Source organism: Nicotiana sylvestris, chromosome 2 (genome assembly GCF_000393655.2).
Source record: "Nicotiana sylvestris chromosome 2, ASM39365v2, whole genome shotgun sequence".
Lineage (NCBI taxonomy): Eukaryota > Viridiplantae > Streptophyta > Magnoliopsida > Solanales > Solanaceae > Nicotiana > Nicotiana sylvestris.
Genome location: NC_091058.1, coordinates 74,256,819 through 74,275,954, shown reverse-complemented (window position 1 = coordinate 74,275,954; position 19,136 = coordinate 74,256,819). Strand labels below are relative to the sequence as shown.

The 19,136-nt window shown below is 34.5% G+C and overlaps 2 protein-coding genes across 2 annotated transcripts; both read right to left on the bottom strand.

Annotated features, from left to right (window-relative positions):
• Positions 1-6,878: 6,878 nt before the first annotated feature.
• Positions 6,879-11,373, bottom strand: LOC104246854 (aspartyl protease family protein 1). Its single transcript, XM_009802749.2, has 10 exons — positions 10,791-11,373; positions 10,555-10,693; positions 9,353-9,588; positions 8,943-9,167; positions 8,701-8,836; positions 8,546-8,619; positions 8,309-8,408; positions 8,156-8,213; positions 7,423-7,494; positions 6,879-7,323 (listed from the first exon to the last, which is right to left on the bottom strand). Exons 1-10 carry the CDS (start codon positions 11,075-11,077, stop codon positions 7,103-7,105), a joined length of 1,548 nt encoding a protein of 515 aa, XP_009801051.1. The 5' UTR covers positions 11,078-11,373; the 3' UTR covers positions 6,879-7,102.
• A 3,236-nt stretch (positions 11,374-14,609) lies between these two features.
• On the bottom strand, positions 14,610-15,687 carry LOC104246855 (uncharacterized). Its single transcript, XM_009802750.2, has 3 exons — positions 15,372-15,687; positions 15,188-15,239; positions 14,610-15,030 (listed from the first exon to the last, which is right to left on the bottom strand). Exons 1-3 carry the CDS (start codon positions 15,521-15,523, stop codon positions 14,860-14,862), a joined length of 375 nt encoding a protein of 124 aa, XP_009801052.1. The 5' UTR covers positions 15,524-15,687; the 3' UTR covers positions 14,610-14,859.
• Between the last annotated feature and the right edge of the window lie 3,449 nt (positions 15,688-19,136).

The window sequence follows — 19,136 nt, the reverse complement described above, 5'->3', positions numbered from 1 at the left end:
ATGAATAAAACCCCACCTCCTAAAGTATCTTAACAAAGCAATTAGCTGAAAGTAAACAACAACTACAATATTCTATTCTACTACGTATCTGACTATCTCTAAGCATCTCCTAATTTTCAGAATAGCACGTAACAAACAATATGGCTTCTTGTTTTGACTGGTAAATGTACAACAAAATGAATTTATTATCTTACAAACCAAAAAGGATTTAAGTAATATATAGACATCGACAGACGACGACAGTGTAATGACTTTTTACAGCATTAGTATGATTTAATATGTTGTCGCATGTTACTTATTATTTCTTTAGATTATTAATTAATGCTATTAAATAAAGTTATTTATAATTATTTTTAAGTGACTTGAGTGTGTAAATATTACGGTGCACAAAAACTTAAACTCCATACGGAAATTATTGTAAAGATGAACTCAGACAAGCAGTTGCCAACTAGTATATAAACTGGAGCTATGTCGCTTCCCTAGAATTAATTACGAGGAGATAAACAAAATGGATATATTCTTTTCTAAGACAAATAAAAGTTTTATTAAAAATTGTAAGGCTTGAACCGATGATTTTTTTAGTTTTTCATTCAGTATCCGATACCCACATTGAGGTCCGATTAAATCCAGATTCGCACTCGGAAAATCCCATATTGAACCGATGATTTTTACCATCGAAGTGTGTGAACCACCTCATCAAAATACTCATTATTAAAAATAGTGCATTTATTTATTTATTTGGTAAATAGTGTTTTCTATTAATTCCAGAAAAATATCTTTACAAAGCAAGTGGATGCTGACCATCCACGATCCTATTTACATCAAAACAATCTTTCTTTTTTGTCACTGCCCACAAATGCATCATGTTCATCACATTTAGGCCCCCTGTAACTTGTGGTAAACATACTTTCTCCCATGAAACTAGTGCCTTTTTAGAGACAGTAGAGGCACCTGTCCATAGGAATGATCTGCAAATACCCTCAACCATCTTCATCATCTTTTTAGGTCAAAGAAAAATCTGTGCCCAGTAGGATTGAATTCCAAATAGAACTGATTTAATCAACTGTAGTCAACCTACATATAAAAGTAATTTTACAGTTCAACAGTTGATCCTCTGTGTGGTCTTCTCTACTAATGGCCAACACTGAATGACTGAGAGCTTTTTAGATGGCAAAGGAACACTAAGATATTTGAAAGGTAGAATGCCTTCAGAATAGCCCAGTTCTTGTAGGATGTCCTGTTTCTGGTCATTTAAAATACCAGCTAGATAAATAGAGCTTTTGTCTGCTTTTGCTTGAAGACCAGATGCATCAAAAAACTTTAGGAAAGTCTGCTTCAGCAATCGAATAGATTTTAGTTCAGCCTTGCAAATTAATTACGAGGAGATAAACAAAATGGATATATATTCTTTTCTAAGACAAATAAAAATTTTATTAAAAATTGTAAGGCTTGAACCGATGATATTTACCAACTATCACACTACATCGTAGTGTCTGAACCACCTCATCAAAATGCTTATACATTTTTTATTTATTTTTTGTATGCGACAACATAATTTGGTGAGTAAAAAGATGATCTTGGGAGGGCAGCCTCCCCTGAAAAGAGCATGCTGGATTTTGCAAATGCAATGGCAAAAATAAAAGAAACAAGGAGAATATTAGTGGTAATTGATATTTTGCAAGTTATATATAGACTTTCTTGTTTGGCGAAAATGATAAATACTCATTACTCGTTATCATTCATGCCACATGAGAAAGACACCCTATTTCCTTTTTATATATTCGTTATTTCGTTTTGAAATTAATATTCATTTTCTTAAACATATTATATTTACAGAATGTTACATCGGGATGAAGACTCTTATTAGTATCAGTATACCCGGTAAGTTTTTTCTCCATTTTCCCCCTATCCTCTTATTCTTAAATGTTAAATTAGTCAATCTGAACATTACATTATATTATACTTGTTGGCCGAAGTGAAGTTTGTTTTGAAGATTGACAAAGGAACTCAAGCATGAACCAGGTCTATCCACAGTGTATACAAACACAGGCAGATTCAAGCACAAGGGATGCACGTGAGGGAGATAAGCTTAAATGATTATATCTGATATCTCCTTATCGAAAAGATTGCATAATTGATAAGGAGAAGGACTCCTTACTAAACGAGAACACTATCCAAGATAAGAGAGGAGTTAGAAATTGCGAACAACTAGAACTCTTCCACCAAGGAAGAGTAGCATTAGAACTCTAGTTGTTTCTTAATCTACTAACTCTATATATTGCAGGATGTTATCACTTTACAAGCACAAACAAAAGTTGAAGTTAAACGTAAGTTGAGAACAAAATAGCAAGGCATTTTGCAAGCAATTCTTGTGTGATTCAAGTGTGCGAACCTAAAGCTACATGAACCAGATAGAAGAACTAGTTCCAAGTATCTGTCTTTTATTCTAGTCCAACTGTAGTAGATGTTTTCATATTGTACCTTTCAGTTTTATTTAGAAGCAATTGTAATAGGTACTTTGAGTATTCAAATTAGAGTTAACTTGAAGTTATCGCAACAGTTAGAGGCTGGTTGCTACAACAGGATTAGAGGTAATCCTTAGGTTTACAAAGAGTTTTGTAAATACTGTTTTGGCTAAGTGATTTTAGTGAAGTGTTGGGAAAAATCCTACTAAATAGTAGGTCGTGATTTTTTTACCTTTTGAGCCGGGTATTTTCCACGTAAAAATACTTACGTTCTTTACTTTCTGCATTTATTATTTCCGCAATAGTAGTTTAAGGAACACATAGAAGAACCAGGTCCTTCTATAATCTGTGCACACAAAAATTGGACACCACACAAATCACCCCATCTTTTTTGGCATTGAAGTATAAAACATCAATTGGTATCAGAGCGGGTTATCCTTGAAGAGGCTAACACCTTAGGAACATATCAAGATGAGTGCACCACCTGGAAACTGGGAAGGGCAATCCACTGCTAGGCCACCACTCTTCAATGGCCAATACTACTCTTGGTGGAAAACAGGATGAGAGATCACATTATAGGAGAGGACTACGAGCTATGGGACATTGTCATTGATGGTCTATTGGCTATCTTGAAGAAAAATGCTGAATGAGTAGATGTGCCAAAGACAACAGCTGATTGCACTGCTGAAGACTTGAGAAAGTGGGAGAAGAATGCTAAAGTCAAGAAATGGCTTGTTTGTGGACTTGGTCCAGATGAGTACAGCAGAATTCAAGGTTGTACCACTGCTAAACAAATATGGAACACACTGCAAGTGGCTCATGAAGGAGCACCTCAGGTGAAGAGATCCAGAGGAACTCAATTGTACTCTCGATATAAGAGTTTTGCTATGAAGTAAGGAGAAACCATTCAAGAGATGTACACAAGGTTCACTACATTGACAAATGAACTGAAATCTCTTGGAAGGATTATTCCTAAAGAAGAAAAGGTTGAAAGGATATTGACTAGAGTCTTGCATATCACTTAGGAGAGCAAAATTACTGCTATCCAGGAATCAATGAATATTTTCACTCTCCCTCTGGATGAATTGATTGGAAATCTTACTGCCTATGAACTTAGGAGACAAACCATGAAAATGGTTATACCTAAGAAGGAAAGAAGTTTGGCTCTCAGAATCACTGAAGGTTCTAATTTGGAAGATGATGAAATGACCATGATCACCAAAGATTTCAAGAAGTACCTAAGAAGAGGAAAGAGTTCTTCAAGAAGTGTTAGCTACATCAAATCAAAATCTCCTAAGAAGCAAACCAATGATGGCTGCTACAAGTGTGGGAAGACTGATCACCACATCAAGAACTGTCATCAATATGAAATCGAGTGGAAAAAGGAAAGAGTTGAACGAAGGAACAGGAAGAAGGAACAGGTTCAACCCAAGAAAACAACATTAAAGGATCAACAAAGGTTATGGCCGTTGCTTGGGAAGATAGCTCAGACGAAAGCTCGGATGATGATGATGATGATGATGGTGATGAACGAGCACTCATGGCTATTGGAGAATCTGATGAAGAAGCTGAGGTAAGTGTTTCTAATCTCAAAGACAAGATTAAATGTTTGTCTAAGGAAAGGTTATCTGAGTTGTTCCTAGATCTAATTGATGAATCTAAGAATGTAAACAATGAAAAGGAACAACTGCCAAAAGAGTATGTAGTTTTAAAAGCTAAATGCAAAAACCTCGAACTCAGAACTAGTGAAACTGAAAGTGAAAAAGTTGTGCTGAAGAACCAGGTTTTTGAACTTGACACTACTGTACTGGAGCTTAGATCTGAATATCTAAAATTAAATTTAGGAACAGGTAAAAAGACAGTTGATCACAGACAACTCACCTTAGAAGAGAATGTAGGAAAAATGAAAGATGAGTTGCACAAAAGAGATGAGCAAATAAGAATTCTAAAGGAACATCTGAGCAAGGTCAAGCAAGAGCTAGACAGAACCAGGCCTATCATTTATTTTAAGTTATTAATTAATGCTTTTAAATAAAGTTACCTGCAGTTATTGTTTAAATGATCTGATTGTGTAAATGTTTTTTGCGCTATGAGTGCACTAACTTAAACTCCATACAAAATTAGTGTAAAGATGAACTCAAACAAGCAGTTGCCAACTATATAAACTGGATCTATGTCGCTTCCCTAGAATTAGGAGGATATATACAAAATGAATATATTCTTTTCTAAGACAAATAAAATTTTTATTAAAAATTGTAAGGCTTGAACCGATGATTTTTACCAACTATCACACTATGTCAAAGTGTGTGAACCACCTCATCAAAATACTTACTCCATATTATTAAAAACAGTACATTTTTTTAATTTATTGTCTGCAATAATATAACCTGGCGAGTTAAACGATGATCTTGGGAGGTCAGCCTCCCCTGGAAAGAGCATGCTAGATTTTACAAATGCAATGGCCAAAATAAAAGAAACAAGGAGAGTATTAGTAGTAATTGATATTTTGGAAGTTATATATAGACTTTCCTGTTTTGCAAAAAAGATGAATATTCCTACTCATTCATGCCACATGAGAAAGACACCCTATTTCCTTTTGATATATTCGTTATCTCGTTTTGAAACTAATATTCATTCTCCTAAGAGAACAAATTATAAACATATCATATTTACAGAATGTTACATCGGGATGAAGCCTCTTATTAGTTTTTTATCCCTTTTTTCCCCTATCCTCTTATTCTTAAATGTTAAGTTAGGTCAATTAACATTATATTATATTTTTACTGCTGTTCCATAATGGTATAAAGTTTGACTTGGGAAGGACAAAGTCAATGGTATAGTAGGTAGGAGTATTCTCGCATGGATTTGATGCGTACAATCAAAGAGCAGAAGGATCGGAAATTTATTTTTAAGCAGAAAACATAACCAAAAAAAAAAAAAAGATGTATTTCCTCCAATAATTGACCAATTGTAGAATGAACCTTGCTGGCGGCATGAAAAACGACACAAAAAAAAAGTTTGCAAGTACAAGAATGGTCGGAGAGACATTATGGTCCTGATTTCATTCTTGTACTCTTTTTCTTAGTTTTGGTATGGACGGCAATTTAAAATTTATGGTTCAAAATTCTAGTCTTTTTAAGCTATTGGACTCTCAACTGATAATTTGTATATATTACTAATATTCTTAAGACAAATATAAAATTTGAACTAAAATTACCTAGTTTGTCCAAATCCGCACTTTGGTCTGTAACTCCACCCCTGAGGCAGATTGAACAATCGTTTTGCCTACCGCGAACTGTGACGTAAACTCAGATTACTGTGCTGATGAAGGTAACCAACCTAGGCGACGTAAATATATTCCTTGTTTCTAAAAAAAGGAAAATAGGAACGCGTAAAGGATGTAAGTGTGTTGGCCTCAACTCTTCGGAGGTGAGCAGTAAGCTATTATCCAACACATTTACCTAAGATTTAGTAATTTTTTCCTCCAAAAGTATCAGACTAGCAAACATCCACTACAATAAAGAAAGTCCATTCCTTTTACCATCAACCAAAAAAAAACTTCATCCACAGTCTATATGTTTATTTAAACCGTGTTGACTAAACTGTTCCAAGATTCAAAGTCAACGCAGAAATACTACCGCCAGACTGAAGGAGTTCCCGAGAATTACATCCTTATTAAGAATAGACAAAATTGAAGTAATCAATGACAAGTTGTCCAACTCTTTATGGAGTATATTTTAGCGTTAGAATAACTGAATTATCGTAAAAGTAACATCTTTACCTAATGCATAGGGAATCAAGTCATGCTTTCATGTTTCAGTAGCAGTTAAACTGGTCATAACAGGAACTTCTGGTATAATTAGCATTTCTGAACTGGACTTGGAGAAGCTAATTCCTAGCTGTAAAGAGCTAAAAATCAGCATTCACGTTCTAACCTATTATGGTGAGGAAACCTAATCCAAAACTTCAAAGCACAATTCTAAGTTTGAAGGAAAAAAGAGAGGTAATGTATATGCACTCCACAAAAACAATCTAGCATATATGAAAAAGGAGTTCACGAGACTTTAATGGTAGTGTAATATGGCATCCGCCACCCTCCTAGTTCCCACCTTCACCCCTCAAACAAAAATGCCACAATCACAATACATAAAATGTAGGGTCGATTCAGCTGCCTCTAGACATTGAGATTCAAATTCAAAATATCATCCATATCCATTGTCCAATCGAACAATACCCATGACATTAAGCGGGAAGCTGAGGGGTTGAGGAGCAAAAGGAGAGGAGAAGTACTAATTGGATATCGTTGCAGCTGTGACAGTGGAACATGGTGGCTCTATACAATCCACTGTTCTATTGCAATCATAATGTACATTAGCTACCATATTGCCATGTCTTAACGACAAAAACATAAGGTTTGGCTCGGGAAAAATATAACTTTTCTATATGTATTTACATTTAATGGGTTAGCCTCGAATTCAAATATGACCAGGCAACGAAAAAATTTCCCACCATATTGGAGCTTTACAAAGTTGTTATCTGCACTATGTGCTAAAGCGCTATGAAACATACCTAAATACTGAGAACTTCAACCACATCTAGCTGCCAAAAGGTCAGTGACAATGAGCATATGGTAGCTATTATAAAAGTAGCAATGTTAGAGATGCTAGGTAGCATTTTATGAGGTTCAAATAAAATGTTTGATAAACTGATGATGCAAAAGAACTTTGAGGAGTATTTGTAGTCCTTTCATCTGATTTTTCTGCATCATCATTTCCAGGCCCAACAGCAACAGCAGGTGGCACACGGGTAGTATTAAGGGCTTCTGAAGGGAAATGGTCTATTTTTTCAATCTCATAACCTGCATGAACGCCACAAATCCAAACCAGAAGCATAAAAAACCTACGCTATTTGTCTTAGTTAAGTTATTGGAGAAACGAACACTGTAAACAACACTCACAATCAAACTTCTTCCAACCGAGAATGGCCTTTTCTCGATCAAACACAAAGCGGTATCCAGTCATGAAGTTTTCTGGAAAAAGATCAGTAAGAGCAACGACAGTCACATATCACAATGTGTAAATGAATAGATCCATTTTTGAGCTGCCCACTTTAAGTATCTTATCAATGATAGACAACCAAAACTTTAGAGTGCTGAGATTAACTCTAGCATTTTTATTGCCTGAGAGTTTATTACTTTGCTAGGAACCTGAAGTATCAATTTCACCAGGTGTTGGGACTCTTTAGGCTACAAAAAGGTGATTATTCTATTCCATTATCAGAAGCTTAAAATAAAGAGAAACCCCCTTAATTTCAGGGAATTAAAGCCAAAACAGCTGTTATCTCTAACACCACTATTTTGCTGACAACTCTTTTTGAAGTAAAGCGTTTTGGAAAAAATAAATCATGAAGTCCTCCAGTTGAACAGAACCTACCAAAATAGCTGAATGAATAATATTACAATGTACAGTGTTAGAGTCTCACGTTGGTTAAGGATATGTATTGTTGTCTTCTTATATGATCTTAGGCAATTCTCGCCTCATGAGTTAAGCTTTTCGAGTTGAGTTAGCTTTCCTTTTGTTTCATGTAGCAGTAAAGACAGACTTGATTACCTCACGTGTTTGAAACTTCATTTCATTTCAATCCAATGAAAATAGAAAATTTAAAAGCATTGTTACACTAAGGAAGCTTACGTCCAATTATATTTAGGTCTTGACTCTTCACAACAGCCAGGCAATACACGAGTTGACTCTGCATAGGAGACAATATTTAGTATTTTTTTCTGGAAAAAGGCAATAACTGAAATTAAAAACAAAATATTGTGCAAGACAGTTGAAACATTATACCTGCATGGATATAACAATAATTGGATCATAGACAACAAGTTGGCCTCCCCCTTTCATAGTTAGGCTTAAACTAGGAATCAAGCTCGTATTTGCATCAGGACTGTCCAATATAAATCACAAAATGATAAACAGAAAGATAACAAATTAAATGCTGTAAAGAAGTGGTTGAAGGAAGGAGAAAAAAAAAGAATACACACACACACACAGAGACACATGTACATATATAGCATATATTACCTCATATCATAACAATATTCAAAAGGGATCCTAGGATCAGGTGGGAGCCGCTTGTCTCGTACTTGAGAATGGAACTGTTGAGGAATAAGACAATTGAATCTTGAACATTATCTAACAATGTGTACAAATAAGTACCATTTGAAAAGGATTCTTACACTCTCTGAAAGCTTTGTATAGGATAGGTCAGCAAGATATGTGAAGGACGTCCCGGTATCAAAAAGTGCTGTAAAACCTGAGTCAACAAGAGTTGTTCCAACGCGTATTTGATCTACAGAAATGTTATACGTTGGGCTGCAAAAGGTTTTCCACAAGAGCATGGTTAAGTGGATCTAACAGATTTGGATGACGCTAACCATAAAAATTTAAGGTGGTGTTTAATGGCGTCATTACCACTTACTGTAATGGGTTTATATTAAAAGGGGTCTCTTCCTGGTCAAAGCTACCCTTGTCTCCAAAACTAATTCGTCCTGCCCCATCATGACCAAAGCACATGGAGAAGGAATCTGCCATAAAACCTTCCCGAGACAGAATACTAGGGACTGATATCTTCTCAAGACCAAGCCCAAATAAACCGTTTGGTGCTGCAACGTCTAGAAAAGAACCAGTTTGCACCTGTCCACAACTGAACACTTGAAATTGGCATTTATCAGAGAACGAATTTGAGAACTTCGGCAGAAGCACTTCTCAGTTACACAGTTAACCAAAATGTGCCTTCCATCCAACACATATAGTTAAATATACACTGCCAGAGGTCAACCTAATGCCAATCAACATCAAATCAATTAGATAAAAGTTCAGGATACTTACCCAAAGATCACACGCGCCTGGACAAATTTTTTCTCATTGTCTTCTGTTCTCAAGTGCAGAATATCATCCACTAAAATTCCTGAAGTTGAAGTTTCCGAGGAGACATAGGACACTGAATAAGGGCAGTGGCTATATGTACCAAGGCAATTATTGCGCTCTGTACACAAGCTATTACTGCAGGTGACCTGCTTGCTAGTTGACGATCCGTTCAGGCTGTATATGCTAAGCTCAAAATCCTGGGATAAAAACATAATCCACTTCAGAAGGAGTTAAAAGGAAACAATATCAGAGAACCACAAAAAGGAATGTATCTCATTTCATCCACGTCTGTCTAAGCACCCTTATAATTTATCTGGCAAATCAAAGTTAACGGTACAGTTAACACTGGTATTTTCAAATTAGAAGAAGATAATTCCATCGAACCATGGCCTAGAGGAGGAACCGACACCATACAAAGATTGATGAGTAAGGCTGTGAGGGAATAGAACAAATAATAGTAAAATGGTAACCCCAACTGGAAAACTAGGGCATAAAGTCCGGTTGCTTCACAAAACAATTGTTCATCAGTGCCTGAAAGATGCCATAGTGTAGGACTACTTAGTTGTCTGTTCACAGTTGACAATAATGTACAAGTGAATTAGATACAGGAATCTATGATCGTGCATACTCATGTGAAATTTTGGTTGTAAAATTCTCTTTGGCTGCTCCACAAAATAATGGCATCCAAAAATGTATAACCCCAAACTATTATGCCCTTGTAAGTGGTCATTTTCTAGTTTAGTGTACCGCTGTCTTATCAGAACCTCTAATTACACTCACGAGTCATGTTATACCACATTCCCAAAGACAGAATTTTGTGGATATCATTGCAGGTTTACAAATGGATAATAGTTATTTTCACACCAAACGGAGGTCATAATGTACTATTTTGTCACACGAAAAGTCTCATGAAATTTATAAGCTCCTCACTTTTCCATCATATGCATCTTGTGCCAAATTAGTTAGAATGGTCTAGCTGTCAAAGGCACCTTTAGCCAATTTTTTATGTTATAAAATGTGATTGCTAAGTACCAACATTCTAGGAATTTTGCATAAAGCTCAGTTAGTTGAGAGCTTTACACCACAATGTCTCACTCAACCCTTTCATATATAGATATACTTAAAGACACCCAAAAAAGAGAAGGGGGTAAAGTAAAACATACAGAGCTGTAAAGTGTAGGATCATCAGTAGAAGCACATTTGCCGCATTCACAAGGCACCCAAAATAAATCACTCCCAGTATCAAGCGCCACAAGAAACTTCATCCCCGGTGTCCCCAACGTCACTGTAGTGTAATGCAGGCTACAAAAACAAGATTTTCAAAATTAAACAAAAAAAAAAATGAGTCCAAAAAATATCAACCCAGAAAAAAGAAAAAAGGGGATTTGTTTGGACTTACAAACCAAGAGAGCTGATCCGGAAAGTGGAATTGCCATCAGAGAAAGTAAGTGGTCCGCCAAATTTGTAAAGCTTCCTACCATGTAACAACTTATCGTGGTTGGCTAACTGAGTATAGTACTGAAGACTTCCCTTGACCGGCCAATTATGAAGTGGACCACCTATTTTCTGCAGTGACCACTTCTTGACAGTTTCAGAGAAACGGTGGTGCATTTCAAATGTGAAAACACGCCCACTGCATTGTCGAATTGAGAGCAATGTTAGAAAGAAAATAATGAAAGAAGACATTTTTGTTTATCTCTAAGAAGTGCTTAAAAACTCAGATCTTGAACTGTAATGGCACTGAAATTAGTTACTGGGTAGACAGCTTGAGAGTTAGGTTTTCAAAGGGGGAGTCAAGAAAAGGAAAAAAGAGAGAGAAAAGGATTAGATTGGGAGTAGAGAGTAAAGTTTGACAGTTGTGTGGAAGTTCAAGAAACTCCATTATACTGAGTCGACTGGGATCTTCATGGGGTTGTTTCCTGCTTCATTGTCTCATTTTCCGAAAGTAGTTATTTTGCCAAGTTGAGAAAATTTTCTCAGATGATTGCCTCTTTTTATGGATTTGGCATTTTATCATTTATCACTATGATGGATCAATATTGTCATTTTTTTTTAATTGGGAAAATAACATTATATAATTGCTTTTGAAATAATAGCCAAAAAATATATTTTTTGTCATTATTATATATATATATATATATATATATATATATATATATATATATATATATATATACACACACATTATGTATATTATATACAAAATTTATACTCTTTTTTAACTACTAAATGTAAATAATTTCTGGCGCGGGCTAAACATGAAAAAAATCCTTTTTTATTTCCCATTCGATGTTGGTACCTACATTTAGGCCCGATAAAATTCGACCCGTGCCGGTAAATCCTGCGTTGGGGGAAAAACGATTTCATACCCAGAATTTGAATCCAAAACCTCTAATTATATGAGGATGAACGAATTCTTAGTTACTTACCACTGCATCACAAACATTGTTGGTATATTATCATTTATCAGTACTCACTTGGATGTCAAATGGGCAAACTGAGTCCAGTTCTCGTACGTTAGATACTTAAATTGTGTTGAGCACAATTCAACCAACATAAATTTGTACGAGTCAAGATGAGTATAGTTAATAATTGGAAAAATTTTAATTGAATAATGGGGCATAGTTTAATTTATTCAATTTAGTGATTTACATTAAAAGGATTAGACAGTTTACACTTTTATGGAACAAAAATGATGTTGAACAAGTACATGAGATCAATTTTAAAGTAATCATACAAGGATGAATCAATAAATGAGTCATAATCTAATATGTTCAAAGATTACTAACGATGAGATGAATTGATCAATGGATTAAATCTAATTAACTAGACCCCTCCAATTTAAGTTTAAATTTGAGCAACATGGATGGATTACACTTCAATAGGCCAGAATTAACACTCTAATCCCCAAGAAAGTGTTCTATAGTATTTACGTAGATTTGCTATCTTTTTTGTGTATTAATTTATGTTTGTAATCTTATATAAAGCGGGTAGACTGTCTTTAAGTGTTCTAATAAATTTAATTCTCCTAGTTGCTAAAGCAAGCTGTGAAATCAATATTGTATGTGCATGACAACGAACGAGACAAACACTTTTAAGTGGTTCCTTTTTTGTTTCTTTCTATCCATGTGGGGCATGAAATATTAAATAATTCTTCAATTTTATAAACCGTTGAAACAATTTGTAGTATGTTCTTTTGTTTATCTTTGGCAAAATATCTTAAACCACCCCTAAACTTTGCTCAGATTATTAGTATCCTCCCCGAATTATATCCGGTCTTAATTACCCCCTTTAACTTGGCCTTTTGAGGGTCATTACCCTCTAGATACTGATATGGCAAAAAGTGTGGGTGCACTCGTCTGCCACGTGAATTTTTTTGTCTATGTGACATTTTTTTTAAAAATAAAATATTTTTTTACCTTTTTAAGAATATTACTTTTTAAATAATTTTTTTCGAATAAAATTTATAATAGAACTTGGATATAACTATATTATTTAGGTTAAATATTTATTTGGCCAAAAATAATAAAATTTTAGTTAATCCTTTTTTGAATTGACCTGAAAATAAAGATTTATACAATTGAAATATATAGTCAAGGCATCTAAAAAGTTATAAAAAATATATAGTTGAAATAAATAGTCATTGCATCAAAAGAAGAAATAAAAAGAGTGTACAATTGCACTTGTAATTTCTTGCAATTGTACACTCTTTTTATTTCTTCTTTTGATGCAATGATTATTTATTTCAACTGTGTATTTTTACTTTTTTAGATAAAATTTGTAAAAAATAATAATAATTTAGAGCACCGTAATTTAGAGCTATATAAAAAACTATAGCCAAAATAATTAATTTCAAACTATGTATTTTTTATAACTTTTTAGGTGTCTTGACTATTTATTTTAATTGTATAAATCTTTATTTTCAGGTCAAATTCAAAAAAAGATTAACGAAAACTTTGTTATTTTTTGCCAAATAAAAATATTTAGCCTAAATAATATAGTTATATCCAAGTTTTATTATAAATTTTATTCGAAAAAAATTATCTAAAAAGTAATATCTTAAAAAGGTAAAAAATATTTTATTTTTAAAAAAAATGCCATATAGATAGAAAAATTCACGTGGCAGGTGAGTGCACTCACATTTTTTGTCACATCAACGTCTAGGGGGGGTGATGACTCTCAAAAGACCAACTTGAGGGGGGTAATTAAGACCAGGAATAGTTTGGGATAATACTAATAATCTGAGCCAAGTTTATGAGTGGTTTAAGGTATTTTGTCTTATCTTTTCGAAGTGACGCTTTTCTTAAAAGTTTAATTTCTGAAATTACAATGGCCCCACTTGGGGAAAATAATTTGGTTGGCAATTTAAATTTGTTGACACTTGACAGCTCAAATTCTGTTTGTGTTATCTTCTTTCTTTTTCCTATTTCCCAATTCCATTTTAACTTTAGGGTTTAAGCAGTCCGTCTAAAAAAATAATAATAATTACTCCCTCCGGTCCACACCAAGTAATTATTTTACCTTTTTATTTTGGTCCAATATAAGTGTCTATTTATATAATCAAGAAGGAATTAATTTTATTTTTCCAAAATTCGCCCTTGTTTACATATTTTAATGTGTTAAGGTAACAATTAATTAGGCTAATTTAGTGAAAATATTTTTTTTCTCTCGGAGTTCGTATATTAATGGGTGTGACAAAGATAAAATAGTCACTTATTGTGGACCAGGAGTAACTTTTATCTACATGCCTTAAAGACCATGTATTAAGGGTTGTTTAGTTATCGGGATGAGAATACTAATCCCAAAATAGAATTTAAATTGTAAGTATATCATGTTTGGTTATAGTATTAGCTAATACCGATATAAATTTTATACGAAAATGATGATATCCTGACCCATGTAATAATATAAAGCTGATTGGCACAAGGTACTTGACCTCTATTTTCTGTCTTATCACACGTCCTATTTAGAATTAGTTTGCAAATTTTTATCATTTCGATACTACACATGGATAACAAAAAATCGATTTTCTATTTGGAAAGAGAAGAATATACAAGGTTTCTTCAATGAAATAACTTTGTTCTACATTCTCTACCTTAAACAAAATCTCAGATGATGGACAAAAGGAAGAAAAGAGTTCGAGGCATTAATTGCTCAAATTCGTAAACTTTTACCCAAAAACTAGTACTTAATCGACAAAATTAAGTTCAAGTCACTATAAAAGTTAACATGTACATGTAATATTAAATTGAATCAAAACCAAAAGAAAAAACCTAATAAAAATCGTAATATTTACAGAAAGTTTGATCATGTGATAATCTAACAGGGCACTCATGCAGTACCCACAAAAAAAATAAAAAAATATAACTTAAATCCCTTAAAAAGGGTCTTGACTTCTTATACATCTTATCACTCTGCTTCTTAAAGTAAACAAAATTGTGAAAAAATTGGTAAACTCTGGGTAAGGCTTAAGCTGGAGAGACAGAGGTAAATCCAAATTTATCAGATAAATTAGTTCTTGTCAAAGGTGAAAAATGCTCCATTTGCTGAATAAATTGCACGTCGTGCACCAATGGATTATCTGTTCTCCCCGGAGGAGAACCTGAGTAACATGACGGCGATTTTCTTCCATCTCTTGTCTGCATTCATATATTCTCTTGTTAAAATAACAAATAAGAGAGATCTTCAGACATTTTAATTATAGAAAAGAAAACTAAACGGTAACATAATCAATAATTTTAGGGATATCCTATCAAACAAAAAGAATTAGTCGAACAAAGTGCGTAGAGAACAAACCTTATCAGCAACAATGTTGAGAATCCCACTTCTTCCATCAAAATTCTTCTGGCTGATCACATGAATTTCCAAATATTATTTCTCAAAAGATCAATTACAATACTCCATTACATTAAAAAGTAGAGAAAGAAAAATATAAAAATGCGAAAAATAGGACTAAAAATGGAAATAAAAGAAGAAGTACGTATTATCGTTGTAATTCATGGATTTGAGGAATTCAGGAAGAGTAGAACCAGGTCTTCTAGGTTTAGGGCAAATAGGTGGCACATTATTTCCTCCATTGTTCAGCTTATTTTTCTCCTCAACAAAAATGCTCTTCACTGAAGAATGATGCATCTGTCGTCTACTAATTTAACATGTAAAGAAAAAGTGTAGTTCTACTAATTAAATTGTCACAAGTACGAGAACTTGTGACAGTTTCTATAACTGTTCCTGATTATTTATACCTTTTCAGAAAATGGTAATGACACATTTTTTTTACCATAAGTTAACATCGGCCACATGTTTATCTCAAAAACAGTGAATAAAAAGAGATAAAATAGTGAAGTATACTGGGCTTATAGAAGTTAGTTATAGTGAAAGAGCGAAGAGGCCATTGCTTGGCCAAGATTTTACGTAGGGTAAGGTCTTTGACTAGAGTTTTTTATTCCTATTTCTTCTCCATTTTATCATCTGGACAATAATTACTGGTCCAAGTGTGTAAGTTCCCAAGATTTTTGCCTTCATTATTTAACTCTCGGCTTATGTTTTAACAATTTGTTTCCATGTTATGCTTACATCACTGAAAAAGTCACTCACTCAATTTCTCAAACTTCTAGTAGCCAAATGTCCATTTTGCTCTCAAAATTATCAGCTTTTATTTTTTCATTTTTTAATATTATGACACTCTTATTTATTTTTAATCTTTATTATGAACTTACCTATAGAATAAAATAAATTTATTTATAAAGTATAAAAAATAATTTTCAAGCATATATAATGTTGGAATAATAGGGTAGAAATTTCTCTCTCTAACCCAATGCTCACCGGTGCACGTTAGTACGACGTCCGACCACCGTAGATATGGCTCGGGGAAGAGGCAGACCTCGAGGAAGACCAAGGTTGCAACCTTTAGCTGAGGGAGGAAACCTAGCTGAAGCTAACTTGAAACCAGAGAAAACTCCAGTAGCTACTATGGCTAATGCTACTGTTCCATTGGAAGAGAATCAATAGGAGCAACGTGCAAGTGAAGGAATGAAGAAAACTGTAGCTAATAAATTGGATCTGAGTGTTAGTCCAATCTTAAGTGGCCAAAGTGACAAAATCAATTGAGAAAGCTGCAGATCTAGCGAGTACGAGCAAACCAACACAAGATCTAACACCAGTAAATGAGGAGAAACGGGAGAAAACAGCGTGGACCTTATTGTTTGCCGGTAATCGCATCTCTGAAAATGGTTTGAAACTGAGTTATATACCACCTAAAATCGTAGAAGGTAAGACAGTGGTACAACTTGAGAAAGAGGATGTGAAGAAGGAAGTTAGGAAATGGAAATGTGCTTTAATTGTGTATGTAATTGGGGAAACACCTGGCTATAATTACATGCACAGATTTGTAAAACATAGTTGGAATCAAGTCTTAGAACCGGAAGTATTCTATCATTATGAAGGATACTATGTTGTCAAGTTTCAATCAATGAATGATATGAATAAGATTCTATACTCGGGTCCATACACAATGAACAATAAGCCACTTATTTGAAGCCATGGACTGTTAATTTTGATTTTACCAAGGAATTTCTAACTGAAATTCCACTGTGGGTGAAACTACCTAATCTTCCTATGAGTTGCTGGGATGGGCAGTCTTTGAGCAGAATTGCAAGTGCTATTGGCAAACCACTATATGCAGATGAATGCACCTCAAAACAAAATAGGATCTCATATGCTAGGATGTTAGTTGAGATTAATGTTACTAGAGCATTGCCAACAAGTGTCATAGTATGTGAACCAGATGGAAGACAATTTGAACAAGCAATAGACTATGACTGGAAACCAGAATTCTGTGATGAATGCTTGAAGATTGGTCACTCATGTAAGAAAGTTGAGAATGAACAAAACCACTATGAGCAGCCTAGGAGAGGAAGGAGGCCAGATGCACCACTTGCTACACAGGAAGGCCCTCAACAAGCACAGAAAGTGGTACAAGAGTAGAGAACTAAGAAGCAGATAGAAGAGCCTCCTACTGTGGTAGGAGGAGCAGATCAACAAGAGGAAGAGATAAATGACAAACATCTTATTGATCAAACACAACAACCTATGGATCAGACACAGCAGGCTCTAGCAAGAACTGAAGTTCAAACACCTGGAAGGGTGGTACAAAGCACTCAAAAGAGCCTTGAACTGAGTTGTATCAGGGAGTTCCCAACTCTGGCTACTAGTATACCGAGAGGGAATAGAACAGGGGAGTACAAAGGTGGGAAGGGAATACAGCAATGCTTGCCCATAACTACTAGTGGGCCACCTATAAGAGTTTAATAACTTGGGTGATATAGAATGTGAGGGGAATAAATAAGAGATATAAGCAAAAAGAATTAAAGATATATGTACAGAATAAGCAAATAAAATTAGCTGATTTTTTGGAAACTAGAGTCAAGGAGAATAGAGCCAACAGAGTACTCAAAAATATCTTACCTGGTTGGGAAATTCAGAACAATTACCAGAATGCAATTAATAGGAGGATTTGGCTGACATGGGATCCTAAGGTATATTGTATTGATGTTGAAAAAATAGATGCTCAATTAATTCACTTACAGTAAAGGGGAGAACGGATGGATTTGAAGCTTGCCTAACACTAGTGTATGGTTTCAACACAGTTGAGCAAAGGAAAGCTTTATGGAGTAACCTGAATGACATTCAACACAAGTGGCAAAGCCTTGGATAATTGGTGAAGATTTTAATGCAATGTTGTATACTCAAGACATAATGTATGGAAATCCAGTAGCAATGAGTGAAATGGTGGATTTCTCAGACTGTATTCATAATCTGTTTCTAAATGAACTGACCTAGAAGGGAGAATACTATATCTGGTCCAATAAACAACAAGGGGATGACAGGATACTAAGTAGAATTGATAGGGTGTTTGGTAATGACCTGTGGATGACTAATTGGGGGCATGTGTGTACTGAATATGATGTACCATTGATATCTGATCACTCTCATATGCTACTGAACATCAAGACCATGAGATCCACTATCAAACCACCCTTTAGATTCTTTAATGTATGGACAGATCAAAAGGAGTTTGGGAATATAGTGATGTCCATATGGAACAAAATATTAGCAGTGGATGACATGGAGAATGTATGGACGAAGCTTAAAGCTCTGAAGCCTTTATTCAAGAGGATAAATACTGATGAATATAAGGAAATAACAAAGAGAATTGAAGATGCAAGAAGTGACCTTGTTATAGGCCAAGAAAAGATGCAAAGCCAATATAGTGACAGTCTACTAGAACAAGAGAAGCAAACTCTCCAACAACTAGAGAAGTGGTCTCTAATTGAAGAGAGTATTATGCAACAAAAATCAAGGGTCAAATGGATTAAACTGGGGGATAGCAATACCAAGTATATCTGCTATTGTAAAAGAGAGGAGCCATAGAAAATAGATATTGGAGCTGATCACAAAGGATGGAACGAAGGTTAATAGCCAGGATAGCATTAACGAAGAGTTTATAAGGTTCTATAAAAACTTGATGGGGACTTCTACAAAGACACTACCAGCAGTCAACAAAGAAATAATGAAGAATGGCCCTAAGCTTACTCGTGAACAACAGCTAAGTTTGATTGCAGAAGTGACAGAAGATGAAGTATATAAGGGACTATGTGCTATACAAGAGGATAAATCTCCTGGAGTTTATGGATATAATTCATGTTTCTTCAAGAAAGCATGGCCTATATTGAAGTAGGAGATTGTG